The sequence below is a fragment of the Nilaparvata lugens genome, chromosome X, assembly GCF_014356525.2.
Source record: "Nilaparvata lugens isolate BPH chromosome X, ASM1435652v1, whole genome shotgun sequence".
Classification (NCBI taxonomy): Eukaryota; Metazoa; Arthropoda; class Insecta; order Hemiptera; family Delphacidae; genus Nilaparvata; species Nilaparvata lugens.
Genome location: NC_052518.1, coordinates 76,856,778 through 76,883,003, shown reverse-complemented (window position 1 = coordinate 76,883,003; position 26,226 = coordinate 76,856,778). Strand labels below are relative to the sequence as shown.

General features: G+C 34.3%; 1 protein-coding gene across 2 annotated transcripts in view; it reads left to right on the top strand.

The window, feature by feature from the left end:
* Positions 1 to 26,226, top strand: part of LOC111047776 (forkhead box protein P1) — a 210,346-nt gene that overhangs the window by 20,041 nt on the left and 164,079 nt on the right. For both annotated transcript variants that reach the window (XM_039441648.1, XM_039441649.1), the window contains exon 2: positions 16,206 to 16,482. In XM_039441648.1, coding sequence (XP_039297582.1) covers positions 16,230 to 16,482 — 253 coding nt within the window. In that variant the 5' untranslated portion in view covers positions 16,206 to 16,229. The remainder of the gene's footprint in view (positions 1 to 16,205; positions 16,483 to 26,226) is intronic.

Below are 26,226 nucleotides of genomic sequence, written 5' to 3'. Positions count from 1 at the left end.
GTTAGATTAGATGTGAGAGCGTATACGAGTATCTGGGAATCTATCAAAATCAGATTTCAGCACATGCAGTTCAAAACGAAAATAGATGAATAGGAAAACTATGTTTCGGATGACTATTTAAATTTTATAAAGAGTTTTACTGTAGTCAGAGACTACTTTTGCAATATTTTGTAAGTATATTTTGCCTATTTCTGATAAATTGTATCAAAATGTGGGCTAACTCATGATTATATTCATGGGATCTCATCACCTGATACATTCATACACCCCATGATAACCGCCGAAGCTCACCTGATATACATACACTCCCTAAGAAGTGCGCTAATTTCAGAAGGATTCTTTACCATAGAATATTTTTTTGCATTTAGACTATTCTTAGACAGGTTCAGACAAGTTAGACAACATTTTTGGACAAGTTCAGTTCGAGTCGTGGTGGAGAACGGATGCCTATCTCGTGATCTCGTCGTCCGTATTTCTATTAAGTTTGAGTGAACTATACCGGTTGATTCAATTAATATTATGTATTAATTTTAATTTTCAAAGCTTCAATTTAGTATGTTATCTAGTGCAATGAAATGAGTTCATGTGGGAAGTCTATCAATTAGTCGACAAAAGAGTTCCAATGTTGTGTGTATAACTTGTAGTGTTCGTTTTCACTGGGCCTGTGTTAATATTACAGCAAATATAATAGACTCTCTAAGGGAAACTGGGATTGTCAGAAGTGTGTGCAAGAAAAGTCTTTGAATAGTGATTCATCGAAGTCTTTGAAATACCGATCGAACAGGGTGAAACTTTGTTATCGACAGTTAATAGATTATCTGTAGCGATAAGCTTCAAATTCAACTCGGATATGCTAGATTCTTGTTGAATAAGATCCCGTCAATTCCTCATAGAGTAATAGTTTTGAAATTTCTTAGGAAAACGGATAAAGGAGAATTCATGAGATTAGAAAAAGTCAGGCCTAATTTGAACACGTCTAATGTTGGTGCAAAGACTGAATCTCCTATCTATATTAATGACGTACTTACAACCGAAAAAAGGAAATTGTTGGAAGAGGCTAGGGACAAGAAAGCACAGCATGGGTGGAAATACTGTTGGACTCCAAATGGAAAAGTTTGTTCTGAGGAAATCAGATACAAGTAAAGTACATCTGATAAATAATATTGATGAGCTTGATGGAATTTTTCTCCCTGTTAGCCAGGGTCAGACCAAATGAATCAATTCTGTTGGGTAGTAACCTTTGATGCTAAGTATATTGGATGCGATTTGATATTTTGCAATTTGTAATTTCTGCAAAGTTAATTCGTAGTATTCTTTTTTCATTGTTTATTATAGATTTCATTTGATCATTCCTTGAGTTGAGATGAAGTTAAGAGTTTAATTATATATTACCAGAATGTTCGAGGGTCAAGAACGAAGAATAATTGTTTATTTGAATCAGTATTGAACAGTAACTAACCGATTATTGCGTTGACTGAAACTTGGCTACATGATGATATATTTGATAACGAGTTTATTGATTCTAGGTATTTAGTTTGGCGAAGTGATCGTTTCGATAAGAGAGGAGGTGGTGTTTTGTTGGCAATTTATAAGAAATATCCAAGTTATCTATTGTGTTCATCTTCTACGTCTGATTGTAATTCTCTTACCATCAGAGTAAAATATGAATAATTTTAACATTATTAATAATGTTGTATACTTTCGACGAGGATGTGATGAACAAGTTTATTTTGTTTTTTTCCATGTTTGAAAATGAAATATTTTTTAATGATAATTTTAAATATATTTTTCTAGGGGATTATAATTAAATTAATTAATTTTTTATCGTTGGAATAATAGTGATGATTCTGAATTTATACATAACAAACTAATAGCATTATCTTATTTCATGAATTTATCAAATTTACAATCGTTTAATAATATAGTGAATTCAACTGGCAGAGTGTTGGATCTTGTTCTATCAAGATTAGGGGGATGTTTCACAGAGACAAGTTCTCACAGAGACAAGTAGTGTTTTTGAACGATATTAGTGTCACAGAGACAAGTTTCACAGGAGCAAGTATTTCTATAAATGGCAGTCTCACAGGAACAAGTTCCCACAGAGACAAGCAGTTTCATAGAGACAAGGTCTCCGTCCAAAGTAGTAGCGCTATAAATGGCAGTCTCACAGAAGCAAGTTCCCACTGGAACAAGGTGTTTCACAGAAGCAAGGTCAGTGTCATAGAGACAAGGTAGCGAATGTAGGAAGAAGTTAGGCGTGTTGCCTACATCTGAACTTGAAGGCACTCCATTATTTGTTCTAGTAAATTGAATGTCTGCTGTTTTTTAATCATGCAGGTATATGATTATGATTGAAGGTTTATCATATAAGATAGGGATGGGTTGGTAACCTATTAGAATTAGATAGAAGATAACTTAAATAAATAAATAAATTGAGTTCTATGCAAATGTAATATATTTCTACCAAACTCCAAGATAACTATTCCAATATATCTAATATGTATATATATAACCTTCGACCCGAAAGAATAATCAATATGAATATGAAATGGAATATATAAAAGCCAAATAGCCTACCACTGACCTATTCATCACCGCTTCTAAAAAACCACATGGCCAAAATGGTTTTTCATTATAATTCCTTCTTTCGTAATAAATTGTTTATGCTTTTGTACTCATGAGCGAAGCTTGGTCCCCGATATTATGAGCTAATCATCTCTTCTTTTTCCGAGCTGCGGTCTCGAATTGTAAATTCAAATTGATATAATATTAACTTCAGACAGTCACAGAGTAAAGCTGTGTCAACACCAATAGATTCTATTAGATTGAACATAACTTATCATACAAATGATGAACATATGTGTTTTTCATGTGCCGTTCAATCTATAATAATCTATGAGGATTAAGTTATTAACATTTTGTTAATAACTTTGGTGTAAACGCAGCTTTAGATGCCAAGATTTATCATTGCGTTCCGAGTTACGGATGATAATGTCAATGAAAAACTTCATTTTCCTCATGAAATCTTTCCCATAAAAAATTTAACAGATTGTTGTTCTACAAGCGTCTCTACATGTTACAAAATGGAAATCTCAGTGAAAAACAAAAACTGCCACTTGATAATTCCCAGATCATCTTTTTAATCGTAGCTCTGATTCAACTGAGCAATAACTTTCTGAACTTACTGAGTTAATAAAGTAACATTTAAAATTATCATAAGCGCAATGGGACTTGGGATTCCATCAATTCAGAATAAGTATTATACCGGTATTCATTTTTACAGGATTGAAGTAGTGCAACATTTAGATTAGCACACCAATAGATTTTATTTGTCGCGGAGTGAGTTAATTACTTTCATATCAAAGTTCTACTTTTTCCATTTTGATATAGTATATTATTGACGACTACTGCAAAACAATGTCTGGTAGCCCTGGTAATGTAATGTAATGTAATGTATGGTTGATTGGAAGTCTCCAACCAGCCTGATCAGATTTCTTAGGGGGCCATTGGCAAACATTTTAAAAAAGCCCTGATATTATTACAATGACTTTATTCCTAGTAGATAGCATTTCTAGTATATGGCTGAATATTCCCGTTACCACATTGCAAAGGATGTTCATTGAGGTCTACTGTTATCTGGACTACTAGAGTATTGTAGCTCCTAATGTCAGATTGAGTAAGAGATTGAAATTTATTCCTCTCTAGTGTACTCCATGTTCAATAATCTGCCTTTATCTTATATTAGAAGAAACTTGCCTCTGAATAAATTAAAAAACGCACTAAATGTAATTCTGAATGAAAATGCTTATTGTTCCGTAAATTAATTTTCAAATTGTTGAGAATGTGATATTCAGTGCTGTGAGTTTATAAATAGTTTATGTCTTTTTTCAATGTATGACTTAATTTATTCAATTGTACTGGGTGATGATAATTATGACTTGATAAGACTGATTTGATGAATGATTAAACTATTCATAAGATGACTACTAAGATGTTATGAATTGAATTGCTCATTTATTGTATTACAGACTATAAGCTGAATTCTTTAGACAAGGCTCATTCGCCTAATCTACATCCAAATTGTTTGTATTTATCGGTCAATATATTTCTTATTCCTAGACGCCAGCTAAGAAAGGGGGTTCAAATTTCGTAGAATAAGCACGTAATTCAAAACTGTATGTTTTTCAAAAAAATTTGTGATTTCAAATTCAAATTTCGTTTATCACACACATAGGCTATACGAGAATTAAGAATTAATGAGAAAGTGTCCCGGAATAAGGTTTATGATTTTTGATCTTCTGTATTTATACTAAGTGACATATTTATCAGTGATGGCTCTTAAACTGTAGGTTTATTATTAAATAACGAGTTTGGAGCACCAGAAAAATGGGATTATATTTTATTATAATAAATATTCAAAATTACGTTTCCAACCCATAATTATTGTCTTATTGTCATGTCCTTAAAGTTACTAAAAACCATATCGTTTGGGACTAATCAAGATTTATTTAGGGTGGTTTTAATTATTAGTTTATGTGTTACAAATGGTTCACCTAGATTTAGATGGCAATTGAAACATTATTGATCTAACTGAAGCATGATATTAGTGTCAAAGACAGAAATCTGCGTTTTAATTCATTATCATGTGAGAGAGAGAGAGAGAGAGAGAGAGAGAGAGAGAGAGTGAGCCCGAAGGAAAGGGTATGTGTAAGAGAGTGAGTGATGTGGTTGAGTGGGAGTGACAGAGTTCGATATATTATAATGGTGGGTGAGGAATAATAGTGTGTCCCTTACGCTACACTCACAGATATATATATATTTATATATGCTTTATATATATATATATAGTACATAAACCATATCCATAGATTTTGGAAGCGGCATGCTATCTTTTCAATCTTTTGAAACAGCATTATTTATTGTCTAAGGTTGGTGAAAGAAGTTTTCTGCATTCCATAACAACAATCTGCAGACTGACGTCTCGGGTATTAGAACCAAAAGACCTTGCTTTATAGAACTATAAATAGACTACTCATTCAGTATTACAATGCCTTGCTCCCATGAAACAAAGCAAATGTTTCCCGTTAGGTACTCCTGGAAAGCCCGGTCAATTTGTCATCGGTGTGTCCAGGTAGAACTACCCTGCTCATAGACTATGTTCACTGAAGCGTAAAACCAAAGATAACCAAATGCTTCTATTTCTAAAAATTCTAGTGCCAGGTATAAAGTACTGCACTTTGGCGGCAGGAAATATTTAACATGTGTTTTCCCTTCCTAGAAAAAATAGATTTTTGTTCAGTATTGTTTGCCTCCCCTCTACGAGGATGCTACCTGTGCGTTTGCGTTGCGAGTTCAATAGTTGACAAAACACATTCAGTCGACAAGGAATTGGTCAAGGAAATCGTAACGCTCCGCAATACTACATTATATCATATTGACGATGGATTTTTCTATCGGGTGACCTCCAGCGACCAAACGCGTATCTATTTAAAATGTAATGTACGCGAGTGTGCAAGTCGCGCCTCAATGCCACTTCGCATGGCAAATAGAACTTTTGATAGTTTTCTTATCACTATTAATCATAATCATCTTCCCAACCCAACGTTTGTTGGTGTTACCGTGTTGAGGGAGTGCATATTGCAACGTTGTTCCAGGGAAACAACAGAGCCACGAGACATCTTTGATGAAGAGTGTGCCAAGTAAGTACCCACATCATCATTATAGCCCAGTCAATGAAGGTCCAAAAAAGCAGTTTCGATCCGAAAATTAAATAAAAGCTGAATTTCCCACCATCGATAGAACCCTCCCAGAGGGTCATTCTCCCAAAAGTCCCAAAAAATCCCCTTGGAGCTTTCCGCCCCAACCCCCTAAAACATGAAAAATGCAGGTAAACACGGGAAATCAATTATCTCAGTACCCATTGATTGGAAACAGCTCTATTATATGTCATTCGATTCGTTACATTATGGACTACATTATTAGTTATATTCATTTTTTCAATAAAATTTACAGTTTTCTTGATAAAATAATATATATGTAAAAATTTAGGGGGTTTGTGATTTGATTTTTTTGTTTCCTCCGATTAACCTCGAACAAGTAGTTTTAAAGAAAAAAGAGCTAAATATTAATGTAGCCACTCTCATTGCAAATCCATTGATGTATATTGTTATGTATTTGCGAATCAATTTGATGCTGTGGAAGGGGAGACAGTCGACGCGGAAAGGCGCGGCTGACTCTCTTAGCCATAGTAAACAGCAAACTGGAAATCAATTATCTCTGTAACCATTAATCGGAAAAAATCTATCATAATATGTCATTCAATCCGTTACATTATGGACTAAAATATTAGCCGTATTCATTTCCTCAATAAATCAAACAGTTTCCTTGATAAAATAATATATATATATATATATATATATATAATATATATATATATATATGTGTGAAAATTTGGGGGTTTTACGATTTGATTTTTGATTTCTCCGATTAACTTCGAAGCAAATAATCTAAAGAAAATTGGACAAATAATTAATGTAGCCACATTCATTGCGAATCCATTGATGTATATTGTTATTCATTTGCGATTCGATTTGACGCTGTGGAAGGGGAAACAGTCGACGCGTTATGGCGTGGCTGACTCTCTTCACCATAGTAAACAGTAAAATACAGTAGTAGGCCTACTGCTTTCTAAGTTGCATCTTATTCGCAATATGGCGCTCGAAACAATCAATTTTTCCTATTGTTTTGACATGCGATGAAACTAATTTTTCACATTTTAATTCTCTAAATTCTCTAAAATCATTTTGTTGTTATAGATGTGCTAAATCATGCATTCTATGACAGACAAAGATATTGTTTGCAACCGATAAAATATTCATACTATCACATAATATAATACATATTTGAAATATGTGTGTATGATCATAATTCTATGCTGAAATTTATCATAAGTTATGTCAAAAACTGAGATAAATCATAGATTACAATAGTGTTAACAGTGGCAATTTCCTGAAAAATCAAAGCGTGCAGTGTTTGCTGATTTCTACAGTTAATATTCTTCAAGCCAGGTTGATAATATACATTCAGTTGAGCTAAATATATGACGGCTGAGGCATAAAAAATATTATACATTGGGCTTGTTGAGTCGAAACTTTCTATGATTATCTCTGTAAAGTAGCTTATCTTCCGTTCTTACTAGTTGAATCTAGATTATTTAGACAGTCCAATATGAAAATTCAGTAGATTCTAAAGATGAAAGCCATGCAAACATACAAATTAAGGAAGAGTAAGCATGCATAAAAGGTAGGAAAATCATGAATGTGTTTCACATTATTAACCACAAAGTACCCTACCGTATAAGATTAATTGAAAGACGATTCATCATCTTCTATTATTTTTGTTAACATATCGATTTTTCACCTCCACTCGCATCTTGTCATTCACTATACAAGGTTGGCAGAAGCTTTTCTTTATGTCGATTAATGTTTATTGAAATTGATTTTGATTAGGGCACCAAAAGAATAGATCATTTTCTATTTGAAGCATTCAAATTGAATCTATTGAACATGATTTCTTATGACTTAGCTTTCACAGATTTAGTTGGGTGAAGCTATTTGAAAAATGTACCTGATTATCAATTCCATGGTTTTTATACCATTCTAGTTCATTGTGATCATTGAAGGGTTGAAGTGATGAGTTAGTTCAAGTGAATTCTAGTACACAAGTATATTGTGCTTATGATGGGCTCTTCTTTATTTTCTATCGATGTTTTGCTCCAGTAGAGAAAATTTAAAATGTTGGTTTTACATTTTATAAGCTTTATAAATAATATAAATTTGATAAGTCCAATATTAAATTAATCGATGTTGACTTTCATTGTATCGCTTTGTATCAATGTTACTTGCACTGTTTGCAATTCATCACTATTCTCTCAAGAATTAGTTTTTTATGAATTTCATGATCTGAAAATTGAAATTCAAATGCTATTTGGATGACGTTCACATTCCACTGGTTTTTTTCAATAATTGTTACGTTGAAGAGTGAGGCAATTCAATCCATTTGGAAGTAAAAGGAAATCACAGTGCGATTTGAACAGTGGATAGTAACTTTGAAATTCAGTTGCTCAATTCATTACGGCTTGATATCCTAAACATGATAAACATTCATAAACATGATAATCCTAAATACGTTGGTTACCTTAAAGATGTAGCTTATCCTACGTCGAACAATGTACAGTATAAACAATTTTCATTGAATTATGATAATCATTGGAATTTCTGCCTGTGATTGAGAAAAAGTCATTTTATGAGCCTTGAAATTCATACCTAGGAAAAGTTTCATTATTACTAGAAATTTTGTTATTTTTACTATTTATTATAGGTACTGTACATTGATTTTTGTGATTATAGAGATCAACTACTTTATTCTGAATCAGGATAAGGATAAGTAGGGAAATTGTGAGATGGGGATAACATCCACAGTTACATAGCATCAATTTGAAAGCTCTGATAATAATGATTTGAACGGAACTGCGATTCTGGCTTGGTATTGCCCCTTCATGTTCAGTGAGAATAGTAAGCATCAGAATAATTCGTTCTCACTATATGTGATAATATTTGGTAACATTTGTTAATATTTGAACCAAATGTGCAATAAATTAATCTACTTTCAGCTTGGAAACTTTTTTGTTCACGTGATCTGATGATATTCATTCCATTATCAAGTGTTTAAATTATAAAGAGTGATGAAACAAGTTAAAACACAAGAAAAGCTACGAAAATAAATTTTGAATCTTCATTTTTCACAAAATAAGGATAAGATGAAGGAGTCGGACACATAATATATCATGAAACTTCGTTGAAAAACATCAATATCTGAAACTAGAGTTATCAAATTGTGTTACCTCTGACTCGTATGGAGAAGGCACACTTCAAATTAATATAATAAATTCTGTGAGAAAACAACGAAATCCTGATTTTTATCATGAGCATGGTTAAATCAAGAAAATTGTAATATTTTTTAAGAGTATTGAAAAGTGAAAATCTATATACAGCGCATGTCAAAACAATAGACAAAATTGATTTTTTCGAGTGCCATACTGTATTATTCTGTTTACTATGGTGAAGGGAGTCAGCCGCGTTGGCTTTTTCCCCTTCCACAGCGTCAACTTGAATCGCAAATACATAACAATATACATAAATGGATTCGCAGTGAATGTGGCTACCATAATTATTCGTCACATTGTTCTTTATAACTACTTGCTTCGAAGTTAATTGGAGAAAACAAAAAAATCAAATCGAAAAACCCCTAAATTTTTACATTATATTATTTTATTAAGGAAACTGTTCGATTAATTGAGAAAATGAATTCGACTATTATTGTAGTCCTTAATTTAACGAATCGAGTGGCATATGATAGATTTTTTTTCGATTAATGGTTACAGAGATAATTGGTTTCCAGTTTGCTGTTTACTATGGCTAAGAGAGTCAGCCGCGCCGTTCCGCGTCGACTGTTTCCCCTTCCACGGCGTCAAATCGAATCGCAAATACATAACAGTATACATCAATGGATTTGCAATAAGAGTGGCTACATTAATTATCTGGCTCATTTTTCTTTAAAACTACTTGCTTCGAAGTTAATCGAAGAAAACAAAAAAATCAAATCGCAAACCCCCTAAATTTTTACATATATATTATTTTATCAAGAAAACTGTTGATTTTATTGAAAAAATGAATGAAACTAATATTGTAGTCCATAATGTAAAAAATCGAATGGCATATAATATAGCTGTTTCCGATCAATGGGTACAGAGATAATTGATTTTCCGTGATTACCTGCATTTTTCAACTTTGAGGGTGCTAGGGGGGAAAGCTCCAAGAAGATTTCTTGGAACTTTTGGGAGAATGACCCTCTGGGAGGGTTCTATCGATGGTAGAAGATTCAGCTGTTATTTAATTTTCGGATCGAAAAAACCTTTATTGACTGGGCTATTATTTTCAAGTTCAAGTACGTATATGGAGTATTATAATAAAATCTGACCGCATGTAATATACACTCTTATTATTAACATTTATAATAATCTCCATCAGAAGTTAAGTAATTCTTATTGTCCCAGTGAAATACGTTCCCTTAAAGTTTCTATTCCCTTCATATCTATTCTTCGATGAATATCACAAGGAATCATATTAATAAAAATCTAGTGCTTGATTTGATGTAATTCTTTCGATCTGATGTAAGCTTTTGAGAAATAATTTGTAATTGTTGAAATGAATCGAGTCTAATTAATCACAGTTTATAAAGTTCTAATTTAAATGGGTAGATATAGTTAACATAACAGCGCAGAGTGACTGGGTGGAAACGTCAAATTTTTCATTGTTCAACATACACTCACATGATTTACATACATATAAAAACAAAATAATACACCATTTTTTTAGACCAATAAAAATGCTCAAGGTAAAAACCTGTGAGGGGAGAAAAATCTAAATTTTCACATGAAAACGTCACTCGAGAATAATTATATCACCCGGCCTCACAACAGAGAGTCTTAGAGTCCTTGACTTAGAATAGTTAATCTCACAGTTGTACAGTCAGTGTGAGTGAGATTTTCTGCACACATCATGCGTGAATACGCCGGATAGATCGACTCGTATAATTTGAGAATGGTGATAATGATGAGGAAACATGATTCTGTTAAAAGGAATAGTCTCCATCTCCATTATGTTCTTAGGGATTTGCTTGTGATCATGTTTCTATCATTTTATCAATTCGAAGATCAGCCTTCAAAAATTTAGGTCAACATTTCAACTCACGTTGCTACACGTTTCAACTTAGCAAAAGGACAGAGGGAATTAGTATTATTATTCTCTAGAGCCCTGGAAATATCTCTGTTATTGTTCTTGGTACCTTATACAAAAGGGACTCCATAATACAAAAACAAATCAGTCCTTGCCGGACAAAGCTAGAGGAAGAAGAAAAAGAAGAAGAAGAAGACAGGAGGAGAAGAACAAGCGAGAAGAAGAAGAAGATAATAGAAAAAGGAGACAGAAGAATAAGGAAGAAGAGGAAGAAGATGAACAATAATAAGAAGAAAAAATATAGATAGGAGAAGATTATAACCGTTGAGTACACTATTTTATCGATAACCACTCTTTTGACGAATTGAAAACTTATAAATTACTGGTAGTACTCCCATACAGTAACAGTCAGGGATGTATTCAAATACCGTTGGATAACATCTTTCCAATATTGTTCCATTCATCTAGAAGTATATAATCTGTTCTTTCTTACATTGATATCACTTATGTATAAGTTACTGCAGAATCAAAATTATTCTATATTGACTGAACAATTAAAAGTCACATTGAAATAGTTATTTTGGAGTTTGGTAGAAATAATACATTTACATGGAACTCAATTTATTCATTAAAGGCAATCTACATATTAATTCTAATAGGTTCTGATAACACATAATGATAAAAAAGGTGTTAAATGAATTAATGAAGCCTAACAACTTGGAATATATTTCAAATTATTTAAGATTAAATTGATTCTACCTCGGTGCAAGTCAGCTTTACATTTGTACATGTATCATTGTATTGAATTATTAAATATTTGATGATTTCGGTAAAACGACATTTTAATCCTGGACTAGTAGATCTATGAACAGTAGACCTCGCGCAGTTATAAAACACAGCCTCGTCTCATACTGTCCATAAGAGTAAATCCTGTTTGTATGTTGTGTCGGCAAGATGTCGGTGTGAAAACGGCTAATGGCTGTTGGGGTTAGTGTATCAAAAATATGCTAACATCAAAATCTAATCTCCTTCAACTTACTGGCAACAGGTCAGACCGAGTTGAAAGCAGATAAAGGTCGAGAGAAAATACTATCTTTTCTTTCCGTTATTAATTGCATGCGTCATTGCATGCAATGAATAGTCAACACGACAGCTGATTTTTTACTAAGTTACATTGATATATTAATTGCATGCGTTATTGCATGCAATTAAAAATCCACTCAACAGCTGAATTAATCTGGATGATTCTATTCTGATTTTTACTGTAATATTGGCGTTCGAAGGAGACTTTACCTATTGTATTAACCTTAAAATGCAAAATTTTCAAAAAACCTTGTATATACGTCGAGGCACAATTTAAAAAGAAATATACCTGTCAAATTTCATGGTAATCTATTGCTGCGTTTCGCCGTAATTGCGGAACATATAAACATAAAGAGAAATGCAAAGCCGTCGACTTGAATCTTAGAACTCATTTCACTCGGTCAATAAATCGAAATTTTAAGAAACCACAAATATCCTGGATGAAAAGAGGAATCAATTGTTATGTATAGATTTGAATCTGAATGTCTAGGATCCACTAAACAGTCTACTAAATTCAGCATTTTTTCTCCACAGGAGAAACGTTTAAAGCTGGCATCAAATGATGTCACCACATTATTAACATAATGTAAATTATATATTTATATATGTATGTCACGTGGATTGAAGGAGCGTTGTTTGTGATGTTGTTTGTTGAATGAAGGAAGATTCTATTTTACTATTTAAATAAATCATAATGTAATTTACTTATCCACTTCGAGACTTACATAGTGATAATAAGTAGGAAATGAAATGTATAGCAAACACTTCAGTTGCTATGTAGGCCTACTGTATTGTATTCTGTAGTGTCTTATTTTTTACTAAAGTGATGAACTATCAGAAAATACTATCATTCAGCATTGTTATGTATTATTTTCAATGTCATTTTTTTCTCTTTCTTTTCAATAATTTAAAATTTGTTATTATTTTAAATAAGTAGATAACTTAACTATTGTTTGTTTTTAATCATATTATTTGTATTTATTTCTTCGTATTGTTATAATACTTGATAGTGAGTTGAGTGTAAGAGAGGGTCGACTGCGCCCTAACTTCGCTTTCTAAGAGAAATAAAGGCAGTCATTCTATTTTTTCATGTCACCATAATATATATGTATATGTATTAAAAAACAGACGCTTTCTAAGAAAGATAAAGGCAGTCATTCTATTCTATTCATGTCACCATAATATATGTGTGTATATATATATTAAAAAACAGATGACATCCAATTTATTAGAGCAAATGGAATGCCTTCATCTTCATGTGTAGGCAACACACCACACCAACCTTGTTCCTGTGAGACTGACCTTGTCTCTGTGACACTACACTTGTTCGAATGGGACTCTACCCCTCTTCTTGTTCCACTGACACTACTTGTTCCAGTGAGACAGACCTTGTCTCTGTGGGACTCACCTTGTCTCTGTGGGACTCACCTTGTCTCTGTGAGACTCACCTTGTCTCTGTGGGAACTTGTTCCTGTGAGACTGCCATTTATAAAACTACTTGTTCCTATGAAACTTGTCTCTGTGACACTCATATCGTTCAAAAACACTACTTGTCTCTGTGAAAACTTGTCTCTGTGATACGGACCCAAGATTAGTATAGGAGTTGAAGTTCATCAGCAATTAGATGTTTTAGTAGCTGTTGATTTGTATCATCCTCCATTGGAGATTGTAGTTGGGATACCAAAGAGCCGTTTTATAGTTGCTAGGGGTGAAAATATGCCTCAAAAAAATAATTATTTTTTTATTTAGAAGAGCTAATATGTCAGAACTTGAAAAATTATTTAATGAATTTGACTGGAGTCAGTTATATGAATTAGATGATTTAGATATAGCAGTTGGATATTTTTTAAAAATTTTTCGAATTTTTTGATCTGTGTATACCATTGAATGCACTAAGCTCTGAAAAGAAATATCCAATTTGGTTTTCTCACGAAATAATAAGGCTTTGCAAGAAGAAGAATAGATTAGCTAAAAAAAGGAAAAGATCACATTTTTTTAATGAAGTTTTCAGAGAAGTTCGTGCAGATCTTAAAATTAAAATAATTGTAGCATATATTAATATTATATTCGGAATGTGGAGAGTTCAGTTTCTAGAGATGTGAATTCTTTATGGACATATGTAAAATGTTTGAAGTCTAAAACAAAAATTTTGAATGAAATGACATATTGTAATGTTAAATATGAAGGTAAAAATATTCCAGATGCTTTTGCCAATTTTTTCTAATCAGTGTACAGGGAGGAAGATGTTAAATATAATATTGAAGATTTACTCAAAGATAATAATACTTTTTCTCAAACTGTAGGTTTCAATTTAGGAGAAGTGAGTGAGATAGATGTAGCTAACGCTTTCAAAGATTCGAAGAATAAAAAAGTACCTTAGTGGTCCAGATGGTATACCTACCTATTTCTTTAAAGAATTGAAGGATGAACTAATAAGTTTGCCGTTATTGTATATATTCAATTTGTCAATAATTGGAAGCAATCAATTTCCTCTTCTCTGGAAAGAAGCTAAAATCACTCTTATTTTTGAATCAGGCAAATAAAATGATATTAGTAATTTTAGGCCTGTAGCCATTCTTACTAGTGGAGCTAAAGTCTGAAAATATTATATATGAGAAGCTAATTGAATATACTAAATGTTATATCAGTTTCAAACAACATGGTCTTTATCCACAGCGATCTACAGATTCAAACTTATTATGTTTTCCATATTTTGTAAATAAGGCTCTCGATAATAAGGGTATTGTTGATGCAGTGTACACTGACTCTAAAAAAGCGTTTAATTCTGTATTACATGATGAGTTACTACTCTTAAGTTATATGATTTTGGATGCTCGAATGGTACTGTCACGTTATTTAGTTCCTATTCAAATAATAGAGAGTCTTATGTATTTTTTCTTCAAAGAAATTCATTGCAAAATCAGGTGTACCCGAAGGTTCAAAATTGGGTCCATTGTTATTCACTATTTCCATCAATGACGTCTCTAACCTCTTCAAATCTGAAGTGTTACTATATGCAGATGATTTAAAGATTTTCAAGAAGATTAAATCTTATGAAGATAATTCACTTTTGCAAACTGATTTAGACTATTTAGATAATTGGTGTATTGAAAATGAATTATTCTTAAATATTAAAAAATGTGAGGTTATGTCAATTTCAAGAAGTAAAAACTAAAATTATTATTCATATAAATTAGGTCAGCAAACATTACAATATGTTAACATCAAAAAGGATTTAGGAGTCATTTTCAACTGTGAATGGAGCTTTCGTAATCATATTGAAAAAAATATCAATAGTAATTTTAAGATTATTGGTTTTTTGAAAAGGTCCTCCAAGTCATTTGAAAGTGTTGAAGCAATTAAAGTATTGTATAACAGTTTAATTAGGAGTAAACTTGAATATTGTAGTACTATTTGGCTTCCTACTACTAGAAAATATGTATCCAAGATTGAAAAAGTTCAAAACTATTTTTTAAGATATATTTATTTTAAAGTCAATGGTGTGAGTTGTGCTAGAGATTAACCAACAATGTTATTGAGAGAAATTTGTAAATTTGATAGTTAAAAGCTAAGAAGAAAGGTTGCTTTGCTATGTATACTACATAAGTTGTGTAATAATCTATTAGATTGTCCGGATTTGCTTGAAAAGTTATTTTTTGTTGTACCAAGGTCTGCAGCATTCAGAGTTAATAGAACATTTCATAAATATTATACTACCAAATACAACTTGCTTTCAAAATTCTTCATTTTCAATTATGCTTCAACTATTTAATGATAAAATGTTTGAAAAATGTGAAATAATAGAGATTCTTTACCGGAATTTAAAAAGAAATGTATCCTAAAATTGAGATAGTGTAATTTGATTTTTGTTATCAAGCTTGAACTGTTTTTCGTTAATTATGTATTTTAATGTAAGCCGTTTTGGGTGTACCCCGTGGCTTAATTTTGTATATGCATTGTATTGTGAATATTTTTGGTGAATAAATAAATATAAATATAAATATAAATTCTTATCTAAATTAGGGAGAGAAACAGTTTCGATTTTATCCTGTTGATTCTCTCCCAATCATTAATTTGATTGTGAAACGAAATGAATAAATCAATGAATATCGAAGTCTGAGTTGTGGTAATCGATTGTCAGCTCATTTAATCTGTACAGGATTCATGGCTGTATGGTAGAGAGAACACATCACATTACTAACTTCACTAATATTATCAATAATATTATTAGATATCGAGATTTCTCATCCATCAATTGTTGATGCTGTACATGAATATTAGATATATGTTATAATCCAATTTGATTTTGTTTTTTTTTTTTCGCAGGAGCTATGCTAATGCAGGATTGATATGATGCAGCAGCTGCAGGAAAAGCTGCATCTCAACCTGTTACAGCAGCAGCAACAATCAAATAAGAGGAGTCTGGAAGCTGTGCAGCAGCAACAGCATCAGATGGCGTTTCAGCAGCAACAACAGCAGCAGCAGCAGCTTGTTCACCAGCTGCAGCTGTCACAGAGGCAGTTTGTGCTGCAGCATAGTATTGGTCTGCAGCCAGCTGCGGCCGTTTTACAGCAGCATGCCAAGATGCAGCATATAGCTGGAGGTATGGCTCAAACTCAAATATATTTTTGATAATCAGAATTCATAGAATTGAACTTAGTGAGATTGAAATAAAAACTGAAATTCTTATTCACTTAACACTCTAGCTCGTGATATTCCTTCCAACATATCCTCTAATCTTGGTAATGGGTACCTCTCTGTTTTTGATATTTTATTCAATTCGCGAAAGTCCACAAATGCCCTGAATTCGGGTTCTTTTCCAGGCTCAACTTCCTTTGGGACCACCCACAGAGGATTACAGAATGGTAAAACTCAATTCTGTATTGTTCTTTTTTCTCCAAGTAAGACTCACAAAAATTCAAAAATGACCATATACTGGAGAATTAAATTGAATGAGAAGATGTTAGTCCATGTGACCTTCGCAAATAGACCGTATGAATACATACCAGTCAGAATCAACAATCACGTGATACCATATGCGAACGAGGCAAAATATATTGGTATTGATAATTATTATTAAAAGAAAATCGAAATTTGATGCTGGAATCCACCCCGAGGACTTGCTACTGCAAATATTGACAAGAGTGTAAACAGCTAGATGAAAATTCGATGAGCGCTACTATTCAAAAACTATTTGTCAGCCCGGCAAATAAGCCATGGCTTTGTATAAAATGATCGCTGCTATCCAGAGATTGTCAGTTTGGTGTAAGGGTAATCATCCCTGACCGGCAATTAGGAGGTACTGGGTTCGATTCCCGGGTTGACAAACAATTTTTGAATAGTAGCGCTCATCGAATTTCCATCTAGCTGTTTACCCTGTTGTCAATATTTGCAGTAGCAGAAGTATTTTGTTTAATAATAAATATAAATTCATTAGCATTTGCATAATTGCAATATCTCAGTTATTTCTATCTTTGTATTACTCTGGATGCCAAACTTCGGTGGAAAAGTCATGTCAAGAGAAAGAGGGATGAGCTCAACTACAAGTGTAGTAGGATGTATTGGCTGATAGGAAGGAATTCAAGCTTATCAACCTACAATAAAATTCTATTCTACAAACAAATACTGAGGCCTGTCTGGTTGTATGGTGCGCAACTGTGAGGCTATACAGCAGAGAGCAATATTGGCATCATCCAACTATTCCAAAACAAGTTTCTGCAAAATTCTGTCAATGCTCCATATTTCATCAGGATCGTCGACCTTCATAGAGACCTTCAGGTGTAGGCAGTTAAGGAGATGATTGTAAAAATAGCAAGGACCTATGAAGAAGCTCTACATGACCACCAAAATGTTGAGGCAATCCAGCTTTTGGACAACTCCACATTGGAAAAGAAGAAGCCAACAGATCTGGTGTAAACCTCCAAGAGTACTTAGTGGAAGTAAAAAAATATATTAGTTTAGTACAGTGATCATGAATGAGCTAATTTAAAACAAGGAGAAGCTATTACAAGATTATTTTTGTAAAATGACTTGAAGTGTCAATTTAGTATAGAAATAAACTGATCGTTGGTCCTAGTACTAGTAACAGTATGTTATATTCAATTAAAATATCATTGTTCCTTAATTTTGTGAATGTGGTCCTCTATTATCTTTTTCAATGCATGGGTGGAATCTCTGTGGCTTGACGTATACCTGAACTGTCGAATTCAGTTCTATAGAATGCTGTACTCTTCCTATTCTCGTATTTCTCTCATTACATCATAACCTATAATCATATAATATTTATCATTCTCAAAATGTGCCACATGCACAATCCTGTGAATCGAAATAGGATTATTTAGGATTAATTAGGCTTAATTGGGCTTGATTAGGATTAATTAGGATTATTACTCATCTAATAGAATTATTTCACCGCCCAGTTCTTTATCTCCAGTTGAAGTTTTCATTCTGCACTTATAGTTATCGGTCACAGAATGACTATTAATTTCATGAATCGCTTTTAATGACAACAACGTGCAATACTGCACACCGCACTCTTACTAAAAATAGAGGCAGTTCACCCTTCTCACATGTGTTTTGGTGTCCTTTACTACCTATATATTTCGTAATCGTGAACAATTTTCAATCTTGCATCTCACCACTTATCGGTTTCATGTTGATTTTCCCAGCTCTGGCCAATCTTAATTTTGCAACCGATTACCATAGTTACTTGCTCTTTCGTCCGAAGAATAGGATGAATAATTTACGTCTGTTTCAGACTCAGAGTTCCTACTTCTATGTATGTCTTCTTATCGCGTTCACTTTCATTGTCTTTCCGTATTGTGCGTCATTTTTCGGATTTTCTGCGATAGATATATGGACATTTTCGAGCGAAATGTCCTTCCTCTTTGCAATCCCAGCACTCGCGCCGAGGTTTCGCTGATCTCCCATCTCGATCCCGCGGTGTCCTTCTCTCTTGTCTTGTTCCTCGTTCATTCCTCTTCCATTGGGGAACTAGCTATGATCTCCTCTGTTGTTGATTGTAATGTTGTCCTCTCATAGGTCATCTGCGACGTTTCCTTTCCACTTTCCCCAAATCTGAATATCTGGGAAGATTATCATCTCTGTCATCTCATCCTTGACCAGATTTACAACTTCCTTGAGAGATTCCGGCTTGGAAATTTTTACAGCAGTTTTCACTCGTTCAGGAATATTCACTCGTGTTTAAAGAAATATTTTCGTAGCTAATTCGTCGTAGTTTTTTGTTCTCCACATACTTTCATCTTGGTCACCGCTTAAATAAAAAATCAACTATCCTAGTCCTTTCATTGCTTAATCCAACCGTTTTGCAAAATCCGAGACAGATACGCCGTTTTTACGGCGCAATAATTCTTATACTTTGAGTGAACTAATATACTGATTTCGCGTAACGTTTTTTTGAGAATTTGATGCACTTCCGTCCAAGTCATGCTTAACGATGCCTCTATATCCACTTAAACTAAGTTGTTAATTCTGGATAAGAAGTACGCGTGAATGTTGGCGTTCATCACATCATCTATACTATTCGCTATAACTTGAGCATAAACTGCGTTCATCCTTTCTATAAACAGTGCTAGTATCTAATTATCAATTTCGCCGTTGAATCGCTTCACCTAATCAATCATGCTCATGAAATATTGGACACGGGCTGTCTTCATTTGTTGTCACGTATGTTACTTAATAATTGCACTATCCTTCGCGTAATTCACAAGTTTTGCACACACACATACACACCTCTCGTAATCTACAAGTTTCGTACACATTGTATTAATAGGGTTATTCGCACTATCCCGGGTTTTGACACAAGTTAAAACTACCGGGAAAGGGTTCACGTTTTGAAAAAATGTGTTTCTGCTTCGAGAGGTCAGTCGAAACTGACTCCCACTACTCATTTATTGAGCCTTTCAATATCTCATCCAAAGATGAGATAGTGAAGCTGTAAACAAGTTGGAAAAGCGGCAGCTCGGCCAACTTGCATAACGCCGGTTACACATTGGGCGGTTTCTGCCGCGGCGGTAATTTCGCCGTCGCCGCCGTTCGAGCAGTAGTCTATAGACTTGAATGGAAGCTTGCACACTGGGCGGCAGAAACGCCGCGCGGCCATATTGTCGTTGGCGGCAGCTGTGCAGCCGTCCACTGCCACTGCGGCTGGCGGTGTTTTTGCCGTTCTTGTCTACGCAGTGGCGTACGTGACCAAATGGGCGTTTTTACACATTTGGCGGTTGTCTACCGTCGCCGCTGATCAGTCGTCTTTCCCAGTTGCTCCAAGTCAGAGGTCTTTGAAAATCAGCCTTTTAATTTGTGTCTTGTTACTTTTCTATTTTTACTTTTACTCCTATTGCCAACATATTATTTCATTTTTTTTACATTCTCTGTAATTATTGTTTGTGTCTTCTTTGCGAGAATACTTCTTATTTTTACTTTTACTTCTATTGCCAACATATTATTTAATTTTTTTTACATTTTCTGTAATTATTGTTTGTGTTTTCTTTGTGAGAATAAAGTTATTATTATTATTATCATTATCAATAAAGGAAAAAACTGGCTTCTAAGGGATAGGAAATTCACGAATGATGCATCATCACATCTGAACTACAGGACTGATTGACTTGAAATTTTCCAAATATATTCTTAATTCACTGAGGATGGTTTTAGGCCTATTTAAAATTCTCCAAGATTTCAGTAGATCAAGTTTTCAGTTTGACAAGTTTTCAATACGTCATGCTTCCAGTTTGTTACATTTTTCTAACTCTGCTTGAATGTGCTCATAGATAAGATAGTGTATTGAACGGTTTTTTTCATCTTCTTATTCTTCTTCTATCTATTATTCTCTTTATCCATATCTAAACTATATACGGATTGATGAAAAGTATGGAAACAGCTGAATATTTCTTTTAAAAGGGAAATTTGAAGAAAGGATTGATTGAGAATCCTATTCAAATGAAATAACTGATTTTCTGCCGTATAAAATTTTGGTCTACTACATTTGAACTACCATTTTGAATCCAACTACATTTTTTCTCAAAAGGAAGGGTGTTATATGATACATGATACACGATTTCATGAGAAAAAGAATGGCGTAAACTGCACATCGATGTTAAAACAGTTTAAAATTTATTCACATTCAAAGATACTAATAAATCATCTATTCATGTATAACCTATAAAAAAGTAAAGGATGGGATTATACATGTAGGGATAGGAAACTCACGAGAGACGAATGACATTTCTTAACTACAGGATTGATTGATGAAGATTCTTAATTTACCGAATATGTTTAAAGGCTTATTCAATTCTTCAGATCCTCAGTGGGTCCAGTTTGTCAAGTTTTCAATTAGACCCTTGCGGAGCACGAGTTACCTGTTAGTCATTCATAAAATCATAATTAAAGTCTGCACACTAACACTGTATACTAACACCCTGCAGAAATTCAGATTTCCTCTAATTTGTATCAATTTGCAATTTGCATCAATGTCTTTATTGCTGAGCATCTACAGAAAAAAAGCAATATTCTGACAGACCTTGTTTCTAGAATGACAAGTTCCATTATGTGATAAATTATTGAACTGACACGCTTGATAGACCTGAAGGATTTGGCAATGGAAGTTCATAAATTCTCATTCTCAAATCACAGGAGAAGTAACGATAGCAATATATAGGGCCAAAATAAAATTTCAATCTCAAAGCTCAGGCTCCATAAACGCACTTGGGTCATGGGTCTAGCCTCGTTCCGAAAAGAAGGAAAATGCGAAATGCTTCTTCAACACTTTCTTTCTTCGAAATATCACAGTCTTCCACCTATGTGTGAGAAAAAGAAACTTTTCCTTCCTATTTTCCACTGGCCGTTTCTGTAGGAATATGCAGAAATCAGAAGGCAAGGGCGTTGAAAGCGTGGAAAATGCCCATAACATTATGAGATACAGCCACAGCCCTCTTGGGCTATTATCGTTTTTATTTTCATCTTTATTAAAGCAGCCGGCAGTGACCACGTGCACATTATTATTCCCATGCAGCTGTTCCTTGCAACCCCCCTTTCCACCCTCTTCCTCATCACCCCACTCGTCCCCTCACAACGCTCTCACAATTGATATTGTTTAAGACGTTGATATTTACTGCTCCGGATATTGTATGAAAAGGTCCTCTAATATTGAAGTTCAATATAAATGAAAAATTGATTTTTTCAGCTTTAACGGAATAGAAGTTATTATGTGCACGTTTATAACTTCCAAATGGGTTGAATATTAATTCTGAAGTAGTATCGATATTCAAGAAGAATTTTTCAGTTTTTAATTCTATTGTTGATAGAGTACAAGCAGGTGTATCTGCTCTCCCCAACGGTCTGTAAAAAACTCAAATATATTGTTTTTAAGTTATCAGGCAAATTATCTAAGATTAGGATAGGAATTATTAATTAGAAGGCCTAGAATAATCAATTAGCTGGAAATAAGATTTCTATCCAGATCCACAAAATTATAAATGGAATAGTTTTTTTGAGAATAAAGAAATAAAAATTCAATTGTTTACTAATAATAATAATCGCCTTTATTGGTCAAATATACAATTTGTTACAAAAATATTTCTATATAAATATTACATTACTGGCATTCGCCCGGGGGGAGAGGAGAAAGATAATTATTTCCCTTTTTTAAGTTGCAAAAAATTAACAATGCTACATTAATTATATTTAAACAAAATGGCAGAGAAGTTTTTTTTTATTATTATTATTTTTACTACAAAAGAAGATACGTTTCAAGAAAGCTTTAAAAATTGAACTCCTGGATCAATGAATACCTGTACTGCCAAGCAGCCCTACAGTAGCGGCTAACATCTCTCCAGTCACTGCCATTCAGGTACCTCTTCAGCTCCTCTCTCGACAGCAAGCCTCTCCTCAGGTAAGCGCACCGTATCTCGCGTAGTATGGGGCATCTGGCGACGAAATGCATCACATACTCTTCTTCCGTCCAGTTGCACAGGGTGAACAGCTTCACTGGCTGATTGAACGTGTATCTGTTCAACTGGATCAGCTCTGTTCGCGCCTTGAAGAACCATTTGATTAGTGCGAAGTCCTCCTGCTCACTGATGTAACCGGTGTCTTCTAGCTCTAGCTCGCAGTAAAGGGAGGTGCGCTCACTTCTTAGCCGATTTATCTTGCTGTCCATTATGAATCTCTCCTTCATCCTCGTCAATAAGCTGCTGATAGAGACATTCTGAGAGAGTATTCCCGCGGCATTGATGCCGTGCTGTCTTTCAAGCACATCCCAGTCATTGACAACAAAAGTCCCTATTCGTGTGATCTCCTCCAACAATTATCTGGGATATCTGGCAATGGGTAGTTTCATGCACCTTCTCATGTATTTCACATGCAATTTAACAGTATACAAGAATAGTGGTAGACATCCAGTTTACAAGAGTAGGGTAGAGTCTGGTGCCCACACAGGGAGGCTGAATACTTTTTTAATGAAGAGTCGTTGCACCTTTTCTACATCTTCATACATCCTTGCACCCTACACTTGAGCTCCATAACACAGAGTGGACCTAGTTACCGCATCAAACACATTGCATTTAGCCTTGAATGATATATTGTTTTGTGACTGCAGCCGATAAAACATGTTCAGGGTGATTTTTGCGGAAGATGATCTTTCTTTGAAGTGACTAGCAAGAGATAGCTTGGATGACAGGTCAATTCCCAGATATTTTTAGTTGTTCACTACATCAATCACTTCATTATTGTATCCCCACACATCATGTCTTCCTATCCTACCACCTTTTCTGAAAATAATTATTTTTGACTTGGCCAGATTCACCTGCAAGTTCCATTTTACACAATATGCTTCAAGGTTTGCTATCATTCTCTTCAGACCTATCCTATCTGGAGCAAGCATCACTATATCGTCAGCATATGCCAGGAGTTTGATACATACATTCTTTATCTTTATTCCTCCATCAAGGCAATCTTCTAAATCATTAATAAACAATGCAAATAGAATCGGGCTCAATAGGCATCCTTGCTTTACACCTGTGGTTGTTTCAAAATCTCTTGAGAGTCCCTGACTTCCCCATACTCTAGCAGAAAATCCATTATATAAATCTCTTAGCGCATTCAGCATTTTTGATGACACATCAATCTCAGAAAGCTTATACAAAAGAGAATGTCTGTCTACTCTATCAAATGCGGATGAGAAATCTACGAAGAATGCATAAACTTTTTGCCCCTTTGTATTTAGTTGGATGTGGACAATGCTCATAATATTGAAAATATTGTCAATTGTTGAATAGGACTTTCTGAAGCCAGCTTGGAATTCTCGTAGAATCTTATGGTGGTGAATCCATTTTTCCAGCTTATCCAGCATAATCCCCGCATATAGCTTACCTATGGAGTTCACAAATGATATTCCCCTGTAATTAGTTGTTTCGTTCACATTGCCTTTCTTGAATATTGGATAAATGATTGACTGTTTGAAATTTTCGGGCGTATTTGCGGATTCAAAAACTCTGTTGAAGCAATCGGCCAGTTTCTCATGGAAGTTTTGTGGAGCATATTTATAGAACTCATAAGAAATTCTGTCTTCTCCCGGAGCCTTATCATGCTTAACTTTTGCCAAAATTCTCTTCACATCATGTGTCATAATTGGGGCATCAAGAATATCATCCATTATCTTAGGCTCAGCATATGAAATTTTCGCTGCTGCTATCTGAGGATTTAGTTAGTGCTCAAAATGTTGTACCCAGTCTTCCAATGAAATGTTCGTCCCTGCACTGAATTTTCTCCTTTTGAAATATCGAACAAGCCTCCAAAACTGCCCAGACTCTCGAACTGTTCTAAATCTCTAAGTTAAATCGAGCCAAAAGTTCCTCTTCTTATTCAAGCAAAGTAGTTTAAATTCTTTGTTTCTTGCTAAATATCTCTCTCGCACAACCTCTGAATTAGTTCTCCTGTAAGTCTTAAGCAGTCCAAATACTTCTTCTCTTACCCTTTTACATTCATAATCGAACCATTGTTGTTTTCTGTCTATTTCAATTTGTTGATTGAAGTGAGATGGAGGGGCACATTCATATATCATGTCAATCAAATACCTTAAATCTTCTATTGCATCAAGCCATTGTTCTCTATTGTTTACTCTTAATTCAAGTGTATTCCGATATATGACTTCTCTCTCTGGCCTCCATTGCAGCTTCATTCTTATTGGTATCACACAGCTCTCCTCCTTTTCTGCATGTGTGCATCTAATTGTGGATACAATTGGAAGATGGTCTGAAAATATTTCCGGGCTAACCAGAAAGGATGGACTGCAGGAAGAGCATCGACCGAGACCGCGCAATAGTCAATCACAGATGAACCTCTCGCTCCAACATAAGTCAGCTCTCCTTCCTCATCATTCTGCGACCTGCCATTTAAAACAATCAGCCCAAAATCATCAAACATAGTCAATAAACGCTTTCCATTTGAATTCAAAACAGAGTCTTTGGAGACTCTTTTGCTGCTTACAGCACTATCAATATTTTCGAATATATCGTCTGGTAGAATTTGTTTGTCACTGATTCTCCCATTGAGGTCACCCATTAACATAATGTCGCACTCAATCATTTCAGTCAGCAGGCTTGATAGACTTGCAAAATCCTCCATCCACCTGTTGCAATTCATGTAGGCTGGAATAATACACAATTTTTGTGCCTCTATATTCAATTCTATTATATCGTACCCTGTAATTTTGCGGAGACTAGCTGAGTACATACAGTTGTCCTGCTTCTTAATTCCGTATACATAGCCTCCACTTGCTCTACCAAATGCCTCAGTCCTGATTGCAGGAGCCCAAACAAGATCGTGAGTTATCATCTTACATTTAAACTCATAAAACTTCTTCTCACATTGTAAAAACGTTTCATACAGCTAAAATATTTCTTTCTCTCTCAAAAAATTCAAAAATGCTACATTATCAATCTTGTTTGCAATTCCAGCTACGTTATAAGAAGCGACCTCTATATAATCAAAATCTGTTTCCCGTATGATGTCACTCTCTTTATCCTTATTTCCATTCCTATATGCTACTCACCTTTTATTGTTTGAGTTGCGGAGACGAAAAAATTTGGCAATGCTTTCTTCAGACGCCCTAGACGTACCGGTAGATGTCGAAGCAGGTGGATTCTGTTTCAGTTGGAAAGTCCTCTTTCTTTTACGAGCCGCAGAGAGTGTTGCTTGGTCAGGCTCCTCCAAATATTGATCGACCGTCTCTTCTGTTAAGTCATCTGCAGAGATATATTTTCCATTTATCAGAAGTCCAACTCCCCTTACTTTGACTTCATAGCCGACGGCTCGCAGACGCCTTTGAGTT